Genomic DNA, 19848 nt, shown 5'->3' on the forward strand with positions numbered 1-19848 from the left:
TTCACGTTTTAACTTAAACCCAGCAAATTTAACTGCTGACCTGTAGCAAAAAATTGCCAATTATAGCTAAAAAAACCCCAAAAAACTAAAAAAAGAAAAAAAAAAAAGAAAAAAAAAAAACTATGGACAAGCAATTTATATACGGAGTCATGTAGTAATGTGTAATGTTCTTATAACCTTTATGCTGTAGAGGCTGGAAGTTAGAACCTTGTACAGACAAATGTACAAATAGCAGTACAATAGCTCTACGGAAGTTACCCATGATAAATGGCGCCTAACGTCTTGCTTAGTTCAGTCGTATGCAATATTATAAACCTCTCTTGAATTATATCTCCCACACCACTGTGGTGGGAAAAAAATTCTCCTGTCTATGTGTGTGCCGGTCTGTAAGTGTCACAAATCTTGTCCGCGCTCTAAGTCCAACAGTTCTCATTCGATCAACACCAAACTTAAACAAATTATGTTTGACAATCAGTCCTCGGCCAAGTTTGATAACTAGCTTACTCGGCCTAGGCAGTACAAAATTATTTCTCTTGAATTACCGAAAATACTGATGCCAGATCTTGGTGCATGGTGGACTCAGATACATAATGGAGAAGAAATGCCAATCTAGATGATTAGGCAGTTGTGGGAGACATGGGTTTTTCTCAAAAGCCGCTCTAGTTCTTGGACCAGTTTCCTGTTTAATGAAATGTACGTGACGGTACGAATTTGTTCGCGTTAGGAGAAAATATTGCAAGACCGCCAGTAGCCTCAGTTGGTCGATCACTCGTCCTGTAAAGGAAAGGTCCCGTGTTTGTATCAATGACTGACTTCAGTAAAATCCAAATCGCAATAAACTTTTTCTTAGTTTGCTTCCATAAACATTCAAACAAAATCAGCGATCTTGTAATTTAGATAATATTTCCAATCTCTGATCAAAGTATTACATCGCTTTTCAAATACTGCTACTATAGTTCATGGTCTTCACCAGCTGATTGGTGTTACTGACATGACAATAGAAGGACGTCGTATACTACAGGTAGCTCCGTGATATCGCCGTCTGCCTTGAGTGACTGGCGGTGTTACTTGATTTCAATGACCTTCTTGACTTCTTCTTTTATATGAACGTCATGTGCAGACTGAAATTTTATTTAAAAAATGTTGTTAAATTTTATGTTCCTTTGAAATCATGGAATCCATTCAGCTTCATTTTGATAGAATTCCGTGTACGTCTGTTCTAGGGAGAACGTGAAAGAGGCATGTTTCATTATCTGTCCACCAAACCGAGGCTGCTAATATTTTGCTTGTTGTGCTTCATGTTTTCAAGGGTTTTCTTACAGATTTTATTTAATGGATGGTCCATGATTGAGTAATATTCATGTATAACTCAGCTGGATCTAGGCTTATGATCTTTCATTCTGTGGTTAAGCGTTTTTTTCGAATATAGTCAAAGTTGTAACCTTAAAAATGAGAAAATTGAATTTTTAACTGAATACTGAGAAAGCGCTGAATAAGGTTGGAAGTGTAATGGCCCCGGTATGATCGTACATTCTAACACGATCTGCAGCAATTGGTATATAAACATATAGCAAAATCGCCTATACATGAATCTACGATAAAATATGGTTGGCTGTTACATTTCATCCCCTATGATTGTGACATAAGAGATTCTACTTCAGTTCCATTACATACAAATTATTTCAAGGCCAAACGGTTGAAAACAGCATCTCAAAAAAGTAAATATGATAAAATGTCATATTGACTTATGTGTAGGACCGTAAAACACGTTTCGATCTCTACAAGCGAATTCAATCAGCTTAATTAAGATTCAGCGGTGACGTCATAAATGTATGACATAAAGTATGACGTCATAATGATGTTACGTCATATAAAGTTAAACTCGTAACTTGTCATTGATTCTCCACTAAACATGTAAATTAAAATGTCAGAAAACTCAAAAATGAACTTTGGCCAAAATAACTTTTAAGTACATTATTTTGAGGTTTAATGTTTGAATAACAGTGACTGAATACTAGATTTTCTTAGCTTTCGTAGACAAAGTCGAAATTTAGGTTGAAATCAGGTCATCCTAAATACTTATTTCATTTTAAATAGATACGTTACTAATCTATTGTTTAACTAAAAGCACCTGTTTTATAACATGAGCATATGCATGTCTTATTTAGCTTGTGATTTACATTCACACAACTATTCTGCTTAAGGAATTGCTAAATCGACGAACTTGTGTACATTTTCGAAGAAATATTTTCAGTTTATCTTTGTATACCAAACAATGTTTAAGATTTAGTTTTCAAATTAATCAGTGCCTTCTTTGCTGTTTTAATATATACAAACGAAAGCTGTAAGATACAATAATACAACCAACATTTAATGTCTTGATGCTGACATAATTTAGCCTGAACAAAATTGTTAACATATCTTCAAATCACTATTTGTAATCAAATTTCATTAAAATGGTAACGTATCTATTCAAATAATAATATTCTTTTAGAAAGATGTGAAATATTAAAACCATGAACAATGAAAACAAATTTACTTGCTAACACTATAAGAATATTCAATGTAAGTGTTTAAAAGTAGTTTTAGATTAAAAAACGGACACATACTTTCAATTTTAATGTTTCAAGGGGTGGTAACGTATCTATTGTCTATTTTTGCATAGATTTTAACTTAGCTCCAATTAATTCAAGTGCATGGTCCTTTGTGATCTGCCAATAAATGTAGAGATGCTATATTACAAATGACGTTAGTTAATGTAACCCACAAGTCGTCAGCAAGTTTTTGCTACTTATACTTCACATCATGCTTGATGACCATATCAGCTAAAGAAATGAGGCAAATTTCACATTTCATGACTTCTCCTATAAACCATTAGTTGATGTAGTTTTGTAACGTTTAATTGTTTCTTTTTCTCATGGCAAGGCCAATGCGTTTCGACTCCGAGTTCGCCATTTTTATGAAAATTTTTGAAATTAGATTTGGTTTATTTTTTTATTTGCAAATTATAACATTACGACGCATAGAATGGTTATGTATTTTCTAATTATTGCCCCTAACACGGTCCTGTTTCTGAATCAAACATATAACTGATATTAGAAATTTATCTACAGTTAAAGTTTTATAATCTATACAAAAATATAAAAGAATATCTAGTCGTATCCTGTAGTAAAACACACTATTTAATATTATCGCATAGTGCGGCAATTTTCCTTTGATCTTTGCAGCATGTTATACATAGTAACACACATTATTACTACAAAACTGTGCTGATATCTTACAAAACTGTTGCGATATATATCAACACGGAAATCTCTATGGAGTTTCATAAGAAAAAAAGTGTTCCGATATATATCAGCACAGTAAAACTGTTCCGATTTATATCGGAACACTTTTTCTCTATTGAGGTCCTATCAAGGGAGTATAATTTTTTCCTTTCAAAGAAAAGATGATTTTAGCTCCAATTTACAGTTCACAGAGAAAGAATTGTCACAAACACCTACATTTATAAAGTAAAAGAATAAATAAACTAGAATATTTAAAAAACTTGATAGTTATTGCCAAATTCAGAAATACATGAAATATATGAAATTCTGAGATTTCTCAAATGTTTCTTTTTCTTTGATTTTTTTTTACAAACAAAACAACAAGTTTTACAATATGTCTGGCCAATGAAATGCAAAGATTTAAAACCAATGCAGAAATTTGTTGGGTACTTTTATCTGGGGAACACATTTTCTACAACAGAATGTTTAGTGTTTCAGTCAGTGAGGCGCAGAAAGGGAATCAAAATAGTAAAAATAATAATAAACAAATTTAAATGAAAATAATATATAAATTTTAATGATAAACTATGCGATAAAACAGTTATAATATGTAATGCTCGTGTGTTACCAGGATATATCAGAGCTAGGGGTACATCTCGTTATTTTTCTCTTCACATATCTGTCTCGGCCTACCGGCCCCGACGATATGTGCAGAGAAAAATACCCTCGATGTACCCCTAGCTCTGATATATCCTGGTAACACACTCTCACACATACTATAACTATTACTGAAACAGATACTTTACAATAAATGATAGATACGTTACCAATAGTGACATTGGCACAGTTTTTTATTTGTCTGTAAATCATGGTAACCAAGTTCGAATATATACATATATTTATATCATAATATTACCAGGTAAATACAATTTTTTTTTCATTATTGTGTACAAAGCTTTAGAAAAATTATACTTGCCATGTTATCCAGGTTCGTATCAGTTCAATATCCAAGTTTTAAGTAAAATAATCATAAAAATGGATTTCAAAACAATATGTAGCTTCCCTCTCGTACTGTGACAGAAAAATAATCACACAACATTATTAAAACACGTGAAAAAGTCAACCAAAGGCTCGATCAATAAAAATCGGTAACGTATCTATTGTGCAAAAAAGAAAAATTAATTTATAGATCCATTTTTGTTGTCACATTTACAAAAAAGACCCTCAGTCACGTAGAAAATGTGTGAATGTTTAATGTGTATCAATATTTCTAATGGACTTGTAATGGTAAATGATACTTGGTTGGAAAGAGTAGTAACGTATCTATTCCGATTTAAATGATTATTCACATAATGTTGCCTGTTAGACAATATCATTGCTTTTGCAATTGCATGGTAAAAAGTTTGATTATTACATGGAGAAACATAACAACTTATGGTTTTTAAAACATAATACTAAAGCATATCAGGTGCATGCATGTGGTTCTCTGGCTTCTCCAAAGTTTGGTAACGTATCTATCCGATTTTCAAGGGACAAAAGTTTAGCAGCCACACTTTATGCAAAAGCCTTTTTGTACAGGTAAAATGTCTTTCCACTCAATTTTTGAAACAAATAGGTAGGAAAATTGAGCTTATTGCTTGTCATACACAAGAGAAAAGTGACATTATTTCAGCACAAATGTATGCATCCGAGCGGGGGACAAGGCAAAATCAGCCATATGAAGCTCATTATGAAGTTGTAGTTCGCTCAAATGTGTCAAACACATTATAATTTGATATGATTCTACTTACTGTACAATAGTTTGACATGTATAAAAGTTTAAACATACATTGTTACAGTTGTATTAGCAAATGCACACGTGGGACTGGATTTTCAATAATTTGCATGTTTAGTGGAGAATCAATGTTGTAATACATGGTCAACTCGCTTAATTTGACGATTATCTTCATAATTAGTTTGCGAGCTGTTAGATTACTAAATTATAAATACTTTCAAAATTCTGATAAAAAGAAACAAATATCTATACGTTACATTGGCTATGCAACTCTTTCTAACCATAGGGGGTAAATTGTAACAGCATATGACCCGAATGACGTATTACGCTGAAAATGTAGTACTGTAAAATGCGAATTATTTGCGTTGTTAGAATCGAAATAATAAATATGTTCCAATAATTTTATCAATTAATAAAACATGGGCAGTCGTTTGGATGCGGTCGTGATTTAATTATTACGCATCCAAACTCCTGCCCATATTTTATTAACTGATAAAATACAGGAACAGATTTATTATTTCTTAACTATTTAATACAATATGGCATATCTTGATATTGACTTGGGAGTGATGAAACCACATATTGGAGTCTTCTCTAAGATAGGGGCGATATTCTTGTTAGTATATTATATTATTATTAGTATAGTACGAAACTATTGTGTAGATATAACGATTAATTTTGGTTTTCAAATGATGGCTGCTGAACTATTCTTGATAAAGATTTTGAAACATTGTTTTCAGAACTAAACTGGAAAACCTTATGTTTCCCGAACGCGTTAAATTTCAAAACGCAGTTCCCAGGTACAAAACCATATATGCCATAGCTCTTTTGTATCTCATTTGCTTCTGATATTTATTTTAGAACATTACGGTCAACGTTATAAGCCAAACCAAATGGTGAATCTTTTAGAAAAATGTTTCCGTATTCAGGTTCAGCTATTTGGAATGGCTTCCCCAAGTCCATAAAAAGTACAACTTCAGAAAAAAATTTAAATCCCTATATTTACAACGCAATAAATTTCCCATTAGCTACATGTAGCAACTTTTGAGATAAATACTTGCTTACCGATTATTATACTTTTTGCACCATGTATTTTGTATCAGTAAATGTGTAAAAGTATGTATCGCTGACGGCCTCATGGACGATTGACTTGTTCGCATGTGTTCTCCCGTTAAATAAAAGCTTTTATTATTATTATTATTATTCTTATCATCATCATCATCATCATCATAAATCCTCCTACTAGTATTGTCATTGGTATTTTGTCTAATTGATAAATGTAACAAACTATATTTATTTTATTAGCTCTCCTTTATTAACGTTTCGTAGTAAGATGAATTGTCCATTCATATCGAAAGTACTTCTTTATTCTTTGGCCAATAAAATACAAGATTCAGTTCAAGGGGGAAACTAAACCGTATATAGCTTACCACGAAACACATATTAAGGATAGCTAAGAAAATAAATTCTCATGAGAATGGTTATCAAAATAAATGGGACAGACATTATTATGTGTATAATGTTTATTACAATATATCGAATGAATTGTTTGTAGTTTATCTATTAAAAATTTCAATGTATTTTGATTTTTTTTAAATCTCGTATTCAAGGCCATCGTAATAAAATGCCAGAAAGCCTGTATTATACTTTGTTTTTGGTCTCGTATATAGGATGTGTTTTTTCTGATGTATGTTGTAAAACTATTACGATCAGAAACATATTCATCTAAATCCAGAAAGTTGTTTAATTTGTAAAAAGCAACAGAACAAAGCGGGAAGTTTAGAACGACGGTTTATTGGCATCATTTTGACTTTAAAACATTTCAAAAGCGTTAGTTTTCAAAGGCTTCTATAAAATAATTCTTGTTGTTCTTTTCATTAGCTGGTAAATATTTACTATTTTCTTTTCAGTAGGTCAAAATTGTTCTAACCCTGGTTTTTTTTTGCTAGTAGTTGGCTCGCAGATGGCTGTAATTGAAGCAATTATGTAAACCATTACTTAGATGATGAAAGATGTTATAACAGAAATAGTGATTACAGAATGGGACAAATAAGTGTTCGAAAGGTATAAAAGCTAACGAGATAATGATACTGTGCTACTAAATGACGAAATGGTTACTGTGTGATATACCTATCTGGCAGAGTGATGAATGTTCTGGGTTCGAGTCACTAGCCACACACCTTCATGGTTTCGAAATATGTCTCCTTTAACGTGAGAAAGTCTCCAAGGTCAGTGACTTTCGTTTAACTGTTAGAATGTCGACGTATGGCAAAAATTTTGTCTGTGAAGCTTAACCCAAGTATATTTAACATAAAAATTATGTTTATGCTGTAAACTAGGTTAAGTTTTCAAAATGAATAACCAGTTATTTACATATACAAGTACCCACCAGTGTGGACATTGTATTTGCAGAAACGTGTCTCTTTTATTTCAGAGTGTGCTTCATTACAGCATCACGCTTGTAGCTGATCCGTGTAGTTTCAATACGACAAGGACGGGGGTGGTGTAATCACACAGGGCGAATTCTATTTTTTGCTCGGTAATAACGAGTTGATCTATGATCTTTTTTCGGGCATCAACATATAGACAGGTTTGTAACAATATTATAGATTGTCGATCAATAAAACAAGCATCTGACAATTGAAACTTTATAGATTCATTCTCTACAAACATTTCTTATTGATATTTAGAGGAAGTAGAAGATGCTAACGAAGACAGGATTACATTTTACGGCCTCCAAAACACTCCTAAAAACTGGTGATATTACAGTTGGTAAAATCTATAGAAAGTACAGACCATAACCAAGATGAACAATAGCAGTATTGTATTGACTGTCAATGATTATGTCATCAGTTTGGTCCAGTATAATAGAACATATATTATCACAGATGAATTGATCCGCGCCATGAGAAAACCAACATTATATGATAGTGCATTTGCGACCAGCATGGATCCAGACCAGCCTGCGCATCCGCGCAGTCTCGCGAAGGCTGGTCTGGATTCATGGCGCGGCTCAATTCATAAGTTATTGTAAACCACATTTAGACTAAGTATTCTCTCTCGCAGCTTTCTCAATGCATTAGAGAAAACGTTGATAAATATTTCATTTCACTATTTTAGTTTTATTTGTATAGCTTTATAAATTATAATACACAAAAGATATGTACATGACTGCTGATAATTTAATCTTGCTTAGAAACCTTACCCGTAGCATAATCACATAGAGCTTTTATCTTATTTCTTTACTTTATTCTTTCAGATGACAAAGTTAAAAACCAGATGAATTCTACACACAGGCACCTCTGATGATAATTGAATGTTTCGATTCTGAAAAGTGAAAGTGAAAGAATCTTTGTTTAAGATGAAAAGAAGACATTACAATAATACACAATAACACTAGCTGCGTTTGTATCAAATACAACATCACACAGCATGGTTGCCATTGAAAAATAAGCCTTAATGTGCCATTCTATTCTATTATATAGCCATCGTCTAATTCATTGCCAGAAAACATGTGATTGATTTAGAAATACTTACTAACATTTTTTACTCTGTGACTTTTATATTACTCTCATAAGCGTCAAATAGATAATTGTTTAGAAATTCTCAAGATTTTCAACTGCCACAAGTTCATTATAATTGAGTGATATTCTATAAACGAAGAAGAAACTAAACTGATACAATTTTTCTGTTTGTTTTATGATCTTTTTACCTAATATTTCTTGGATATTTTATTGCTTCTGCAACAGATGTACCTGTTCTAGAGTATTACTCTCTGTACAGTAAGCAAATGAAGTAGCAAAAGTTTAACAAATATAAAAAAAATCTTGCAAAATATAGAATATAAAATTTAGGACCTTATATCGTACATACTGTAAAGTATACCATGTAAAATAAAATAAAAAGAGATTAAATTTAATATTATAATGACAGGCTTTTCATAAAGTTCTTGCAAACTATTGAAGAGCATTCAAAAGTTATTTACGGCTGATTTAAGAATCCTTTAGTATTTGGAAGACAATATATAATAAGTTATTATTTTATTCTATTTTCAAATACGCGGATAACACAATGAATGTTTGGACGACAAAAATATCTGTTTGATGACAATAAGTGACATTGTTTTGTAAGTTTAGGCAGCTAGCTCTTGATACTGACTTATTTGCTATTTGCGAGTTATTAAGTCGAATTTTCGAGATATATATATATATATATATATATATATATATATATAGTTTGCGTTGATGTATAGGTCCTGGCCAAGGTTAGGTACCAGGTGTATCCATCGTGTAGCCCTACTGGGTCATATATTTAAGATGACCGGGCAGAGGTTGCTCATAAAAATATCACTAAACCATGTTTAAGTCTGGAAGGTTTTCGACCTGGTTTGAGCCCATATGTCAATGAAATATAAAGATACCCTACATGAACGTGTAGTTATGAGTCTAACCAAGATCGGGTACCTGTATTGATCTAAATTTTGAGGAGAGGTCATAGAAGGTGACTGGTAAGTATTCGCACTTAGAATATTTCACTATTTTGACCATATCTGGAAGGTTTTCGAGCTAGTTCGAGCCCCTACCACCTGAACATACTATAAATGTAAATGAAGGTATGTATCCTGGATACAGTTTGAAATCTGGAGTAGCTCTAGATGCTATGGTAGGTCATACATTGATGTATGGTAGTATATGTTCAAGTCGCCACATGTTGGGTACAATATATGGATGTGTAGATAGATGAAGAGTCAAAAGCCGTCCATTACATTGTTGGCCTTTGACAGACGGAGAGACGTTAAAATTTTGCGGATAAAGGGCCAAGATACGAAGTCGAAATTTCGTGTCATTAACTCGAAATTTCGAGTAACGTAACTCGAAGTTTCTACTTATTTAATACTATCTCGAAATTTCGAATTAAGGTACTCGAAATTTTGAGTTACTAATCGGAATTTCGAGTTAGTATCTCAAAATTTCGAGTTAAGTATCTCGAAATATCGAGTTAGTAACCCGAAATTTCAGTTAGTATCTCGAAATTTCGAGTTAATAAATAAAACGCACCTAGCGCTAATGCTCTTCTGTAGTTAATCACGCAAGGTTCGACGAAGGTTTCTTTTCCTTAATGGTCATCACTTAAATTTCATAGCTGTGCATATAATAAAAATTCACAAAAATTGAAACTGCTATTCCGAGCTGTTCTTACGTTAGTGTTACCACAAGTCTGAATCCTAAGAAAGATATTTATAAATAGAACCGCGTTTCCATTCACGTCATGTGATATATAGGGGGGATTTTTAATGGGGCGCTATTTAAAGGAATTCACTAAACATCAGACTCTGAGAAAAACGACTCATACATTTTTCTTAATCAGGAAGTGTAAACGTCAAAAGTAGTTATAGTTAACAAAACTAACATTGATCTAAAATTACCAGCAAATATGTTTCATTCGGTCAACGTTCACTCGGATAGGCATAAAAAGTTGAGATTGCAAGAAAACTATTTTAAACAACGAAAATAAAAACAGTCTTTATAATAAGAAGTACTTTGAGTTGTAAATGCAAAGTAATGTTATATTGAAGATTAGCAAAACTATTAAAGAAAAACACATTAAAAATGGATAAAATGATTTGATAAAAACTGCCAGGATGTGTCAATGCTTTAAATTGTATTTCTTTAGAAACTTTGTGAAGCATAAGGCACATTTCATCCACTCTCAAAGGCAGAGTCTTGCTAGTCAATTTAGCTTTAGTAGAGAGAGGGCATATCTACACATCGGAGGGCCGTAAGTTTGATACACCGGCGAAGCGTATGTTCTTCGTGACGATTTTATAAATATCATTGGTCCCCACACCTCTAATTCTTATGGTGATGTTGACAGTTACTTGCAAAGATCAAATATGGACGCCAGATTCCCACTGATATACCGTTAAAAACAGTTCTTATCTCAAAACAAACAATCAAACAAACAGATTAATCAAAATGAATTTTCCATTTTTTGCATAGTTGAATTCTTTAGTATTTTTATGTAACAATAAAATGTATTCATCTTCTTCGTTATCTCTACAAAGACGCGCCGCAGAATAACTATATTCTTTTTGTATCTCCATGATGGTAATTATACACGATTCACATAAAAAGGAAATACAATAATCTAGTTACAAATTGACTGTCACATATGTTAGGCCAAGACAATGTGTTTAATGTCAAAATTTTATTACATTTATGTAGCAGAATGCACAGTTCTTGATGTACTAAGTTGAACTTAGACCACACTTATTCATGTTTATAAAACTATACTGAAAAGAGACTGACTGAATAAGTTTACATATGAAGTTGTAAAAACATCTTTATTCGGGAAGACCTGAATTGTCCATTTTTCAATTGGTAGTATAACTGCATTATAGCGACTTTCACGAAGTTCATGTGGGAAAAAATAGGACATTAGATTATGGTAGGTCTTTAAGTGCATCATGGTGAACTTAGTATTCAACGCGGATAAGGAGATCACTTTTTCAATGCATGCCAATTAAACAATGGATGAACTTTAAAAATTCCTTGTTGAAGAGGGGACTCTTGATTTCTAAGTAAGACAAATCACGTGCTCAGTCATTATATATATATAAGGAATCAATCTTATTAGATACAATATCATTACGCCTGTAAATGAGGGATTTTATTTTCTAGGTAGTAACAACGATAAACGGGATTATGGTAAGAAAATCTAAAGACCCTGGGTTCTCATTAGATAACCACGCGTTTGAGTAATAAGATGTTTCAATGAAAATTATTGACTTTAACTGGCTCCCGTTTCGAGATGTAAATCAACAGAAAACTAAAACGAAAACACACACAAATACGTTCTGATTAGTTTACAGGACTATATAGTATGTTACTTCAAGGCCTTAATTATTGACAATTGAAAATATTTTGTATAATTTTTTTTTCATATAAAAAATTAGATATTCACATCCTGCTGATTTTGTATTTCAGGAAATCAAAATTGTGCTTTCTCTTATTTCGTTTGCTTGCTTTTGGCTCGCGGATGGCTGTGACCGAAATAATGTAAACTCTTGTAAAGATGATGCTACTTGTCGTATACATTCCTCAAACACCCATGGCAAAAGACACACAAGGAGTGTTCAGAAGGTATATTAGTTATTGATATAAGAGATTTTAGGAGGTTCTTCCTAACAGCAAAATATTTATTATAAACGCGATTTATGTATACAAAAGTTTAAAGTCTATCGCTTTGAATCATTTGCATATTGCTGGTGGATTCGAAATCTCCTTAGAAAAGGCGAAGAAACCATCTGACTGGTTCGCGGAATGCCATTGGTTATTCTTCCACGATTTCAGCAGAAACATTCCGTACGACATAGAAGTATTCGGTGTGCCTTAAAAGTTTAACGAACCAATATAATCATGTACAGTTGTTGTTCACTTACATATATCAACATATTCATAAAGAGCAGACAGAAATCTTCTGAACAAAGGTTGATAGTTAGTTCATAAAAGTAATCTATGTATGGGCATTTTTGTTGACACGTGTATCTTTTATTTCAGAACGGGGCTAATTATAGCATCATGCTACGAGCTGATCCGTGTAGTTTCAATACATATGACATCGACGAGGACGGGGCAATCACTAAAGAAGAATTCAATGCTTTACTCGGTATCAACGAGGAGACTGACGCTCTCTTCATAGATCTGAATCTGATGACAGGTTTGTAAAGATATATTTCGATCATTAGCTAATTTGTCACTTAGCAAATAATAGACGCATCATTTTGTGTTGACGAACTAAGTTTATGAATCATATTCGTTTATTTCAATGTAGCAAAGTAAGAAAAAACATAGTCGAAATGTGTGTGCTTGCAAACTTTTAACTTTAAGACCAGCAGTTACATATATGAACAACAGTACCGGCTTTTCAGGTTTTGGTCAACTGAATCAATCTTTATTAGACTACTCATGTAAGTCCGTTAAATAGGATTCTTCTATACGAGAAATTACAAAGGGTACTTCAGCTCAAATAGTTCTATAGCTAATGAAATAAAATCAGTCTGATATTATATAATTTTCATTACCCGAATTTTGTTAGTGTATATATATAATGATTTGAAAGAAAAAAATTATTCATTGCCAACAACGTACGTCAATATGTTAATAAATGCTATCGGTGTGAATATGAATTGGTGAAAAGCAACCGGTTATATTCATGTAGAAGTAGTTGCACTGAACAGAAATCGTAAATATTATTATATTAAATCTACCAAGGTGAACAAGACATACCTATTAACAACGATTATTAGTCATCTTCGGTAGATAATAACTTACCCGTACAGTAAACTAAAATACATTATCTGGATAAGAAATAAACTTTCTACTTTGCACCAGTCGGTAAATTTTACAATCAAAGCATTGAATTACTGGATCCTGCGAAAGGTTGACACATTCGGTGCAAATGTTATGTTATGTTATACAATGTTATGTTATGTTATGTATGCATGCATGCGCGTGTACGTGCATGCGTTTGTATGCTTGTGTGTGTGGTAAACAAAGACAACAAGAACGGAAGAAACACATTAAGGAGACTTTTATACACAAACTATTTATCACTATCTACATGATAGTAACGTATAACTGTTGCTAACTAAACTTTAAATAATCTTTTAAGGTTTATTAACCGCACTCACCATGTTATCATATAGAGCTTTTAATGTTATCTTGAGCTTTTTTCTTTCAGATGATGGAAACTCCGTTATAAAACCGGACGAGTTCTACACGATGGTACCTCTGATCATAACTGATTGTTTCAAATCCGACAAGTAATCACACCTCGAGTTTATTTCCAGAGAAAACCTTACTCACTTTAAATCAATTGACTGTGCTTGAATCAAATAAATTGTTTTGAGTCTTCTGTAAAAGCACGTGTTCTGAAATAGGTGCAAGTGTAAAAAGATATGAACTGTCATATTATTAATTGCTTACGTTTCAGCCACAAACCGTTTACTCATTCATTGATATAAAATGTGTGATTTGTATCATTATGAAATTTTGAAATGTTTTAATTTTAACAAGTTTGATATAAGTGTGACGTAGGAAACATACTACTGTATTTTCTGTTTAGGGTTTTGACCCTTATCGTTTTAAATCAATACATAATATAAACATGTTTCTTTCCCTTCTTCTTCTATTGCACACACGGAACACCTTTAGTATTGTATTTAATTCTCTGTACAATTAGCAAAAGATGCAGTAAAATGTATGAAACACCTTGCAAAAATAGAATATCAAACTAAAGATCTCTTAAAATATACATGATATAGTGCCTAATAAACAGTTTAAATTTCATGAAGGTTTTGTTATCGATATCGTCCTGCTAAAAACAATTTTCTTACATATTACAAGAGTTAGCTAACCTGAACTGCAGTTCAGGTAGAGCTATAAGTACAGGTGGATGGACTGCTTCTATCGCCCGGCGACCGTTGTCAACTATTTACATAAACATCTCCGTCTTTGAAACTAATGGTCTTACACCAAACTTGTTCTGTAACATCCTGACAATGTTTTCGCTTAAATTGGTCCGTATGGTTCTGCTTGACTCCTTTTAGGAGCTTCTGGAGCTATACAAAAGAAAAACCTTTAAACAGCTTTTTCTCATGAATCACTAGATTGGACTGTGTAGCTCTAAATTTCTTCAAATGGGGACAATATAAATTCCTTTGAACGACTTCTTCTCATCAACCACTTGATGAATGTTCATCAAATTTTGTCTGTAGCAAAATATCAAATCCTCTATAAAATTCATGCAGCTTTGTCCCTTTAAGGGCCGCTCAGACCAAAACTAGAAATACATTCAAACGACTTTTTTCTTATGAACTGCATTGATGTCTATTCGCCAACTTCGTCTGAATCAGTATCAAAAGTTCCTCTCGTAATTTTGCTCGTGTATTTCTAAGAAGTATTTCTTCCATTTACAATGAGTGTCTGGCCATTTTTTTTTCGAGTCCATATGCAGAGTTTATATATACGCCCCCTTAAATTTTCCCATTTTGATTTAGCCGTATTCCATGTAATCTAAATGCTTAGGAAGTACACATTTTAATTTCTTAATTTACATAGCAAGTTATCTAATGGTTAGTTTAGTTTATACTTATTTATTTTAGCTCGATTCTAATTAAGGCTTTAAGCTTACTTGAACCACTATTGAGTCCGCTTCCTGGAAAAAACCAGTACTGGTGTCATATGAGAAGTCATGGTCCTGACCCCAAATGGACTCGAACCCACGACCCCTGGGTTGAAAACCACAATAAAAAATACTATAGTTTCATGAGGTCAACTTTGACATTAAAAATTTCATTTTATGCGCGTAATTAAAAGCCGTCAACTGATTTTACACAGATAAAATAAATTTATCTTATTCAAATATTGACACTTTTATGTCTAAAGTAGATGTCTCTTTTCATACCAAAGGTATTTTTGCACGAAATTGTTTTAAAATAAAAGGATCTAAAAATAAATGCTTAATTTAAAGAAACACAGCCTTAGAACTACCACCGGATAAATGTATGTCAGTAACCAATGTAAACGGTACATCAATAACATTTAAGCCGGTTTGAGAGCACTTAATGGTAACAGACTGAATCATATGTAAAACACAAAAATACGCCTTAAATTGTATATTAATGTATATTAAAACAGGCATAATCAACCACGTACGCATATTCAATGCACTTGGAGAAGATTGGTTGTCGAGAGAAAACTCCATCAAAGTCTCTCTATGATCTAAGCAAAAGTGAACCAACTCAGTTTTAACGTTTTACTCTGAAAAAGAAAATTGCAGATAATTAGAATTTCAGAATCAGACAATACACTGTGTCGGGCGCACTTTCCTCTTGATTTCTTACACCGAAATTATAGACTGTTAAATTCATTGTTTTACTTTATGAAAATATATCGCTTAAAATATCACTAAAACATTTTCTTTACCGATGAATAGATATATAATATATTTTTCCAAAGCTGTATAATGAACTTAGTATGTTAAATACACATCGTAAGTGATACTATAACTAATGATACAAATTTCAAGTAGACATTACCGATTTTAGAAATATGTGTAATTAACAGCATTTAAGTTCACAATCGGAACAAATAACGAATGAGATTTATTTGATTCGAAAACAAAGACCCTGTGTAAAATATTTTGAGTAAACTAAACTTGGATGTCTTTGAATTTTTCATTTCCTTCCTTTTACCACAAGGCATGGAACAAACATGCATAATTACCTCTTTGTTTGCTTTGGGATTAACGCCGTTTTAAAACAGTATTTTGTTTATGTATGTAACACTTTACCTAACTACTGTTTCTGGATTCTGAACATGGTCCAGTTCTACCTGTTTTTACAAATTACTGCCACTATTCCACATGAATCAGAGGAGGAGAACGAATGATTTCAGACTGAACATCCAGCGCTGTGTGGCGGCCGTAAAATGTCGCCCCTACTTCATCTCACTGTTGTTATATTTTCTGATCCTTCGGAATCATTGGTTTCAACTCATTTAGATTTGAAGATTATACTGCTTACGCCGGTGCTAGGGGACGTGGACAATCTTGCTTTTTCCATAACTGCTCATGAACAGACTCAATCAAACCGGGTCTGCAATTTTCACTGTTTGCCTTGTTCTCGGTGCTTCCGAGTGATCTACTTTTCAGATTTTATTAATCATTTGTCAAGACCATACGGGATTAAACTCCCGACCGTGCTTCTCTCTATCTCTTTTGGCGGATTCCAACGGCTTTCACTTACATTCTTCTTCTTCTTGTCGTTCGCGACTAAACTGTCAGACCAGTAGCCTCGATGAAACGTGTGGTTTGCCGCAGATCCTCAATGCCTCCATACAGTTTCTGGTGGATTGAGGTATCTATCAGCCAAGTCGCAGCTCGCTTCTGGTCATGCCTTTTACATCTCTGAAGTATATGCTCCGCAGTCTGATCTTCTTCACCACATGGACAAGTTGGCGATGATGTCAGTCTGTATTTCTTGTACATGTGAGCATTGAGCTTGTTGTGCCCTGAGCGGAGCCTGACCATCATCACTTGTTCAGACCGATCAAGGAAATGAAAAGTATCTTCCTCCATCTTGATGATGGTGACTTTCTCCTTGTAACTCACAGGTTCTGTTGGTTGTTCTGACTGAGCTCCTAGCTTAGCCAGTTTGTCTGCCTTTTCATTGCCTGCAAGTCCACATGGGATGGAATCCACTGAAGTGCTACTTTGCAGGTTATACTCAGGCTCTGCATTCTCCTGGCTAGCTGCGGAGCTTTATTGTTGATCAGAGCTTCCATGACAGACAGTGCATCTGTGAGAAAGACGACTGAGGAGCTTTCTTCTTCCGAGTCTTCAGTGTTGTTATATTTTCTGGTCCTTCGGGATCATTGATTTCAACTCATTTAGATCTGAAGATTGAATACTGCTTAAGCCGGTGCTAGGGGGCGTGGGCAGTGTTGCATTTTCCATTACTGCTCATGAACAGACTCAATCAAACCGAGTCTGCAATTTTCACTGTTTGCATTGTTTTCGGTGCTTCCGAAGGATCTACTTTCCAGATTTTATTCAACCATTGAGACGGCCTTCATGAGTGCTTCAGTCTCTGCCTTGTAATTGCTGCAGTGTTTTCTGTAGCTGCATGTAGTGTTTCTCTCTTGCCAGATGGGTATTGAATGAAAAGTCCTGCTCCTCCATCTTTGACGGCGCATGTGGCTGATCCGTCTGTATAGACATGAGTCCATGATTCCGGAGGATAGTCTTCATTGATCATAGAAAGTGTGAGGCTCTTCCGAATGCCTTCACCCTCTTGCTTCCTGCGGTCAAGACGAGGAACAGCAAGTCTCACAGTCACTGAGGACAGATCATTCGCTAGTGGGTTTATAATGTCTTCACTACCTAGGTTGGTATGCTCAGCTCAGTTTTGAACTCTCGGTTGAGTTTCTTTGCCTAATGTACGAAGCTACTACGTTTGAGCCGATTCTTTGTGTAGCCATCTAGCTTGGCTTTCATGGGATGGTCTTGAAAAGACCTGAACCTCTCTGCTTGAAGCAGAACCTTTGCATGTCTTCTGTCTTGTAACGGTTGTGTGCCTGATAGCTTCTCCATGAAGGAGATTGGTGTAGACTTTGTAGCACCTTGGGGCTTCCAGGTTAGCCGTTTGTCAAAGGTTACTCCGAGGTATTTTGCCTCGTCTGCTTCAATCAGCGAAGTATTTCCCATCTTGATTTTACCCGCTCTCTGCTTTGACGACAGGGAGAATAATGTGACGGACGATTTCTCTGTATTGATCGATACACAGAAATCTTCAGCCCAAGCTGAAAGCTTGTTGATGGCTTCTTGCATCCTGTATGTGGCTGTAGTGGCATGTTTTTCCTTACACCATAACACCAGATCGTCAGCGCCGAGAGCAGCCTTAAAAAACAAAAAAAATATCAAACAGGGAATGCCATGTTCCAAAAATGCAGCCACCCCAAAACGAAACCCACAGCACGCAGACGTGCACACTACAAACACACACACACACGCATACAAAGCAAACACACGAGGACAAAACGAACAGATAAAGGAACACTGTGGGGCACCGCCTTGGAACGGTCAGTGGCAAAACACCACTGGGGACCTTAAACCGGTTGATGGTGCGCACCCAAACTCACTCTTATCCCCACCATGTTCCAAAGACACGGGACAGTGTAAATAAAAGTAATCCCCGCCAGGTGAATCTCTAACACACGTAATGGAAACAAAAAGGCATGGCATGTAAAACACAAAAATGCTCCTGTATAAATATATAAAAAGCAAACCTTAAGAACCAAAAACGTATATTCCCAATGCCTTTGCAGAAGACAGAGCAACAAGAGAAACACCCTTAAGGGCCCGACGAAACAGGCCGGAAGACAGGTATCAAAACAGTTCAAAAATTCTTTCGGTAGTTCAGACACCAGATCATTGATGAAAAGCAAGAAGAGTGTAGGGGATAAGACTCCGCCTTGTGGGACACCATGACGCAACAGAAACTTCCTACTGCTGGCATGTTCTAAACTGGCTCTTGCTCTCCTATTGTAGAGGTATGACTTAATCCACCTCAGCACGTGACCTCCTACTCCAATCCTTATCAGTTTGACGAGGAGTCCATCAGTCCAGACTTTGTCAAACGCCCTCTGCAGATCAATCCATGCTGTAAGCAAGACTTTCTGCTCTTGGAAGGCGTCCTCTATCTCTTGTGATAGATAAGTTGTCTGGTCCTCAGTGGAGCGGCATTGTCTGAAGCCAGCTTGTTGCGTTGCGAATAGGTTGTTAGTCTCCATGTACCACTTTAGGCGTGCATTCACAATCCTCTTCATGGTCTTTCAACCACAGCTAATTAGGCTGATTTGGCGGAAGCTTGCAGCCTTTTTTGGATCCTTCCCTTTCTTCTGGATGGGGATCATGACTGCCTCTTTCCATATCTGTGGAAGCACTCCTTGTGTCCAGCTGTAGTTGACAATTTCCAGGAGTTTGCAAATTGTTTCAGTGCCCAGATGGGTCAGCATTTCATTTGTGACTCCGTCTGGTCCAGGAGACTCCTTTGTCTTCAATTGCCTAAGAGCTGTCTGTAGCTCATGCAGTTTAAGACCCTGCTTCATGCATTCTGGTGTCACTTGGCTTGTCTGCCTTTCCCTTTTTTCACTTCGGGCTTCCCTTTGCCGTTCCCTTTTGATGGGGATGTTGGAAACATCTTTGTAGTTAGAGGCAAGTCTTTGCCGCTTGTTTACCCGTCAA

General features: G+C 34.8%; 1 protein-coding gene across 1 annotated transcript; it reads left to right on the plus strand.

Moving 5' to 3' along the window:
- The first annotated feature begins 11597 nt into the window (after positions 1-11597).
- Positions 11598-14390, plus strand: LOC123543912 (uncharacterized). The gene is made up of 4 exons (XM_045329980.2): positions 11598-11747; positions 12027-12182; positions 12600-12759; positions 13783-14390. The coding sequence occupies exons 1-4, from the start codon at positions 11745-11747 to the stop codon at positions 13866-13868; spliced, it is 405 nt and encodes a 134-aa protein (XP_045185915.1). The 5' UTR covers positions 11598-11744; the 3' UTR covers positions 13869-14390.
- The last annotated feature ends 5458 nt before the right edge of the window (positions 14391-19848 follow it).

Source organism: Mercenaria mercenaria, chromosome 1 (genome assembly GCF_021730395.1).
Source record: "Mercenaria mercenaria strain notata chromosome 1, MADL_Memer_1, whole genome shotgun sequence".
Classification (NCBI taxonomy): Eukaryota; Metazoa; Mollusca; class Bivalvia; order Venerida; family Veneridae; genus Mercenaria; species Mercenaria mercenaria.

Bases quoted from the DNA above. Each gene is read 5' to 3' on its own strand.
- LOC123543912 (XM_045329980.2), top strand. The intron at 12,183-12,599 runs GTATATTAGTTA...CTTTTATTTCAG, and splicing joins ACACAAGGAGTGTTCAGAAG to AACGGGGCTAATTATAGCAT. The intron at 12,760-13,782 runs GTTTGTAAAGAT...TTTTTCTTTCAG, and splicing joins AGATCTGAATCTGATGACAG to ATGATGGAAACTCCGTTATA.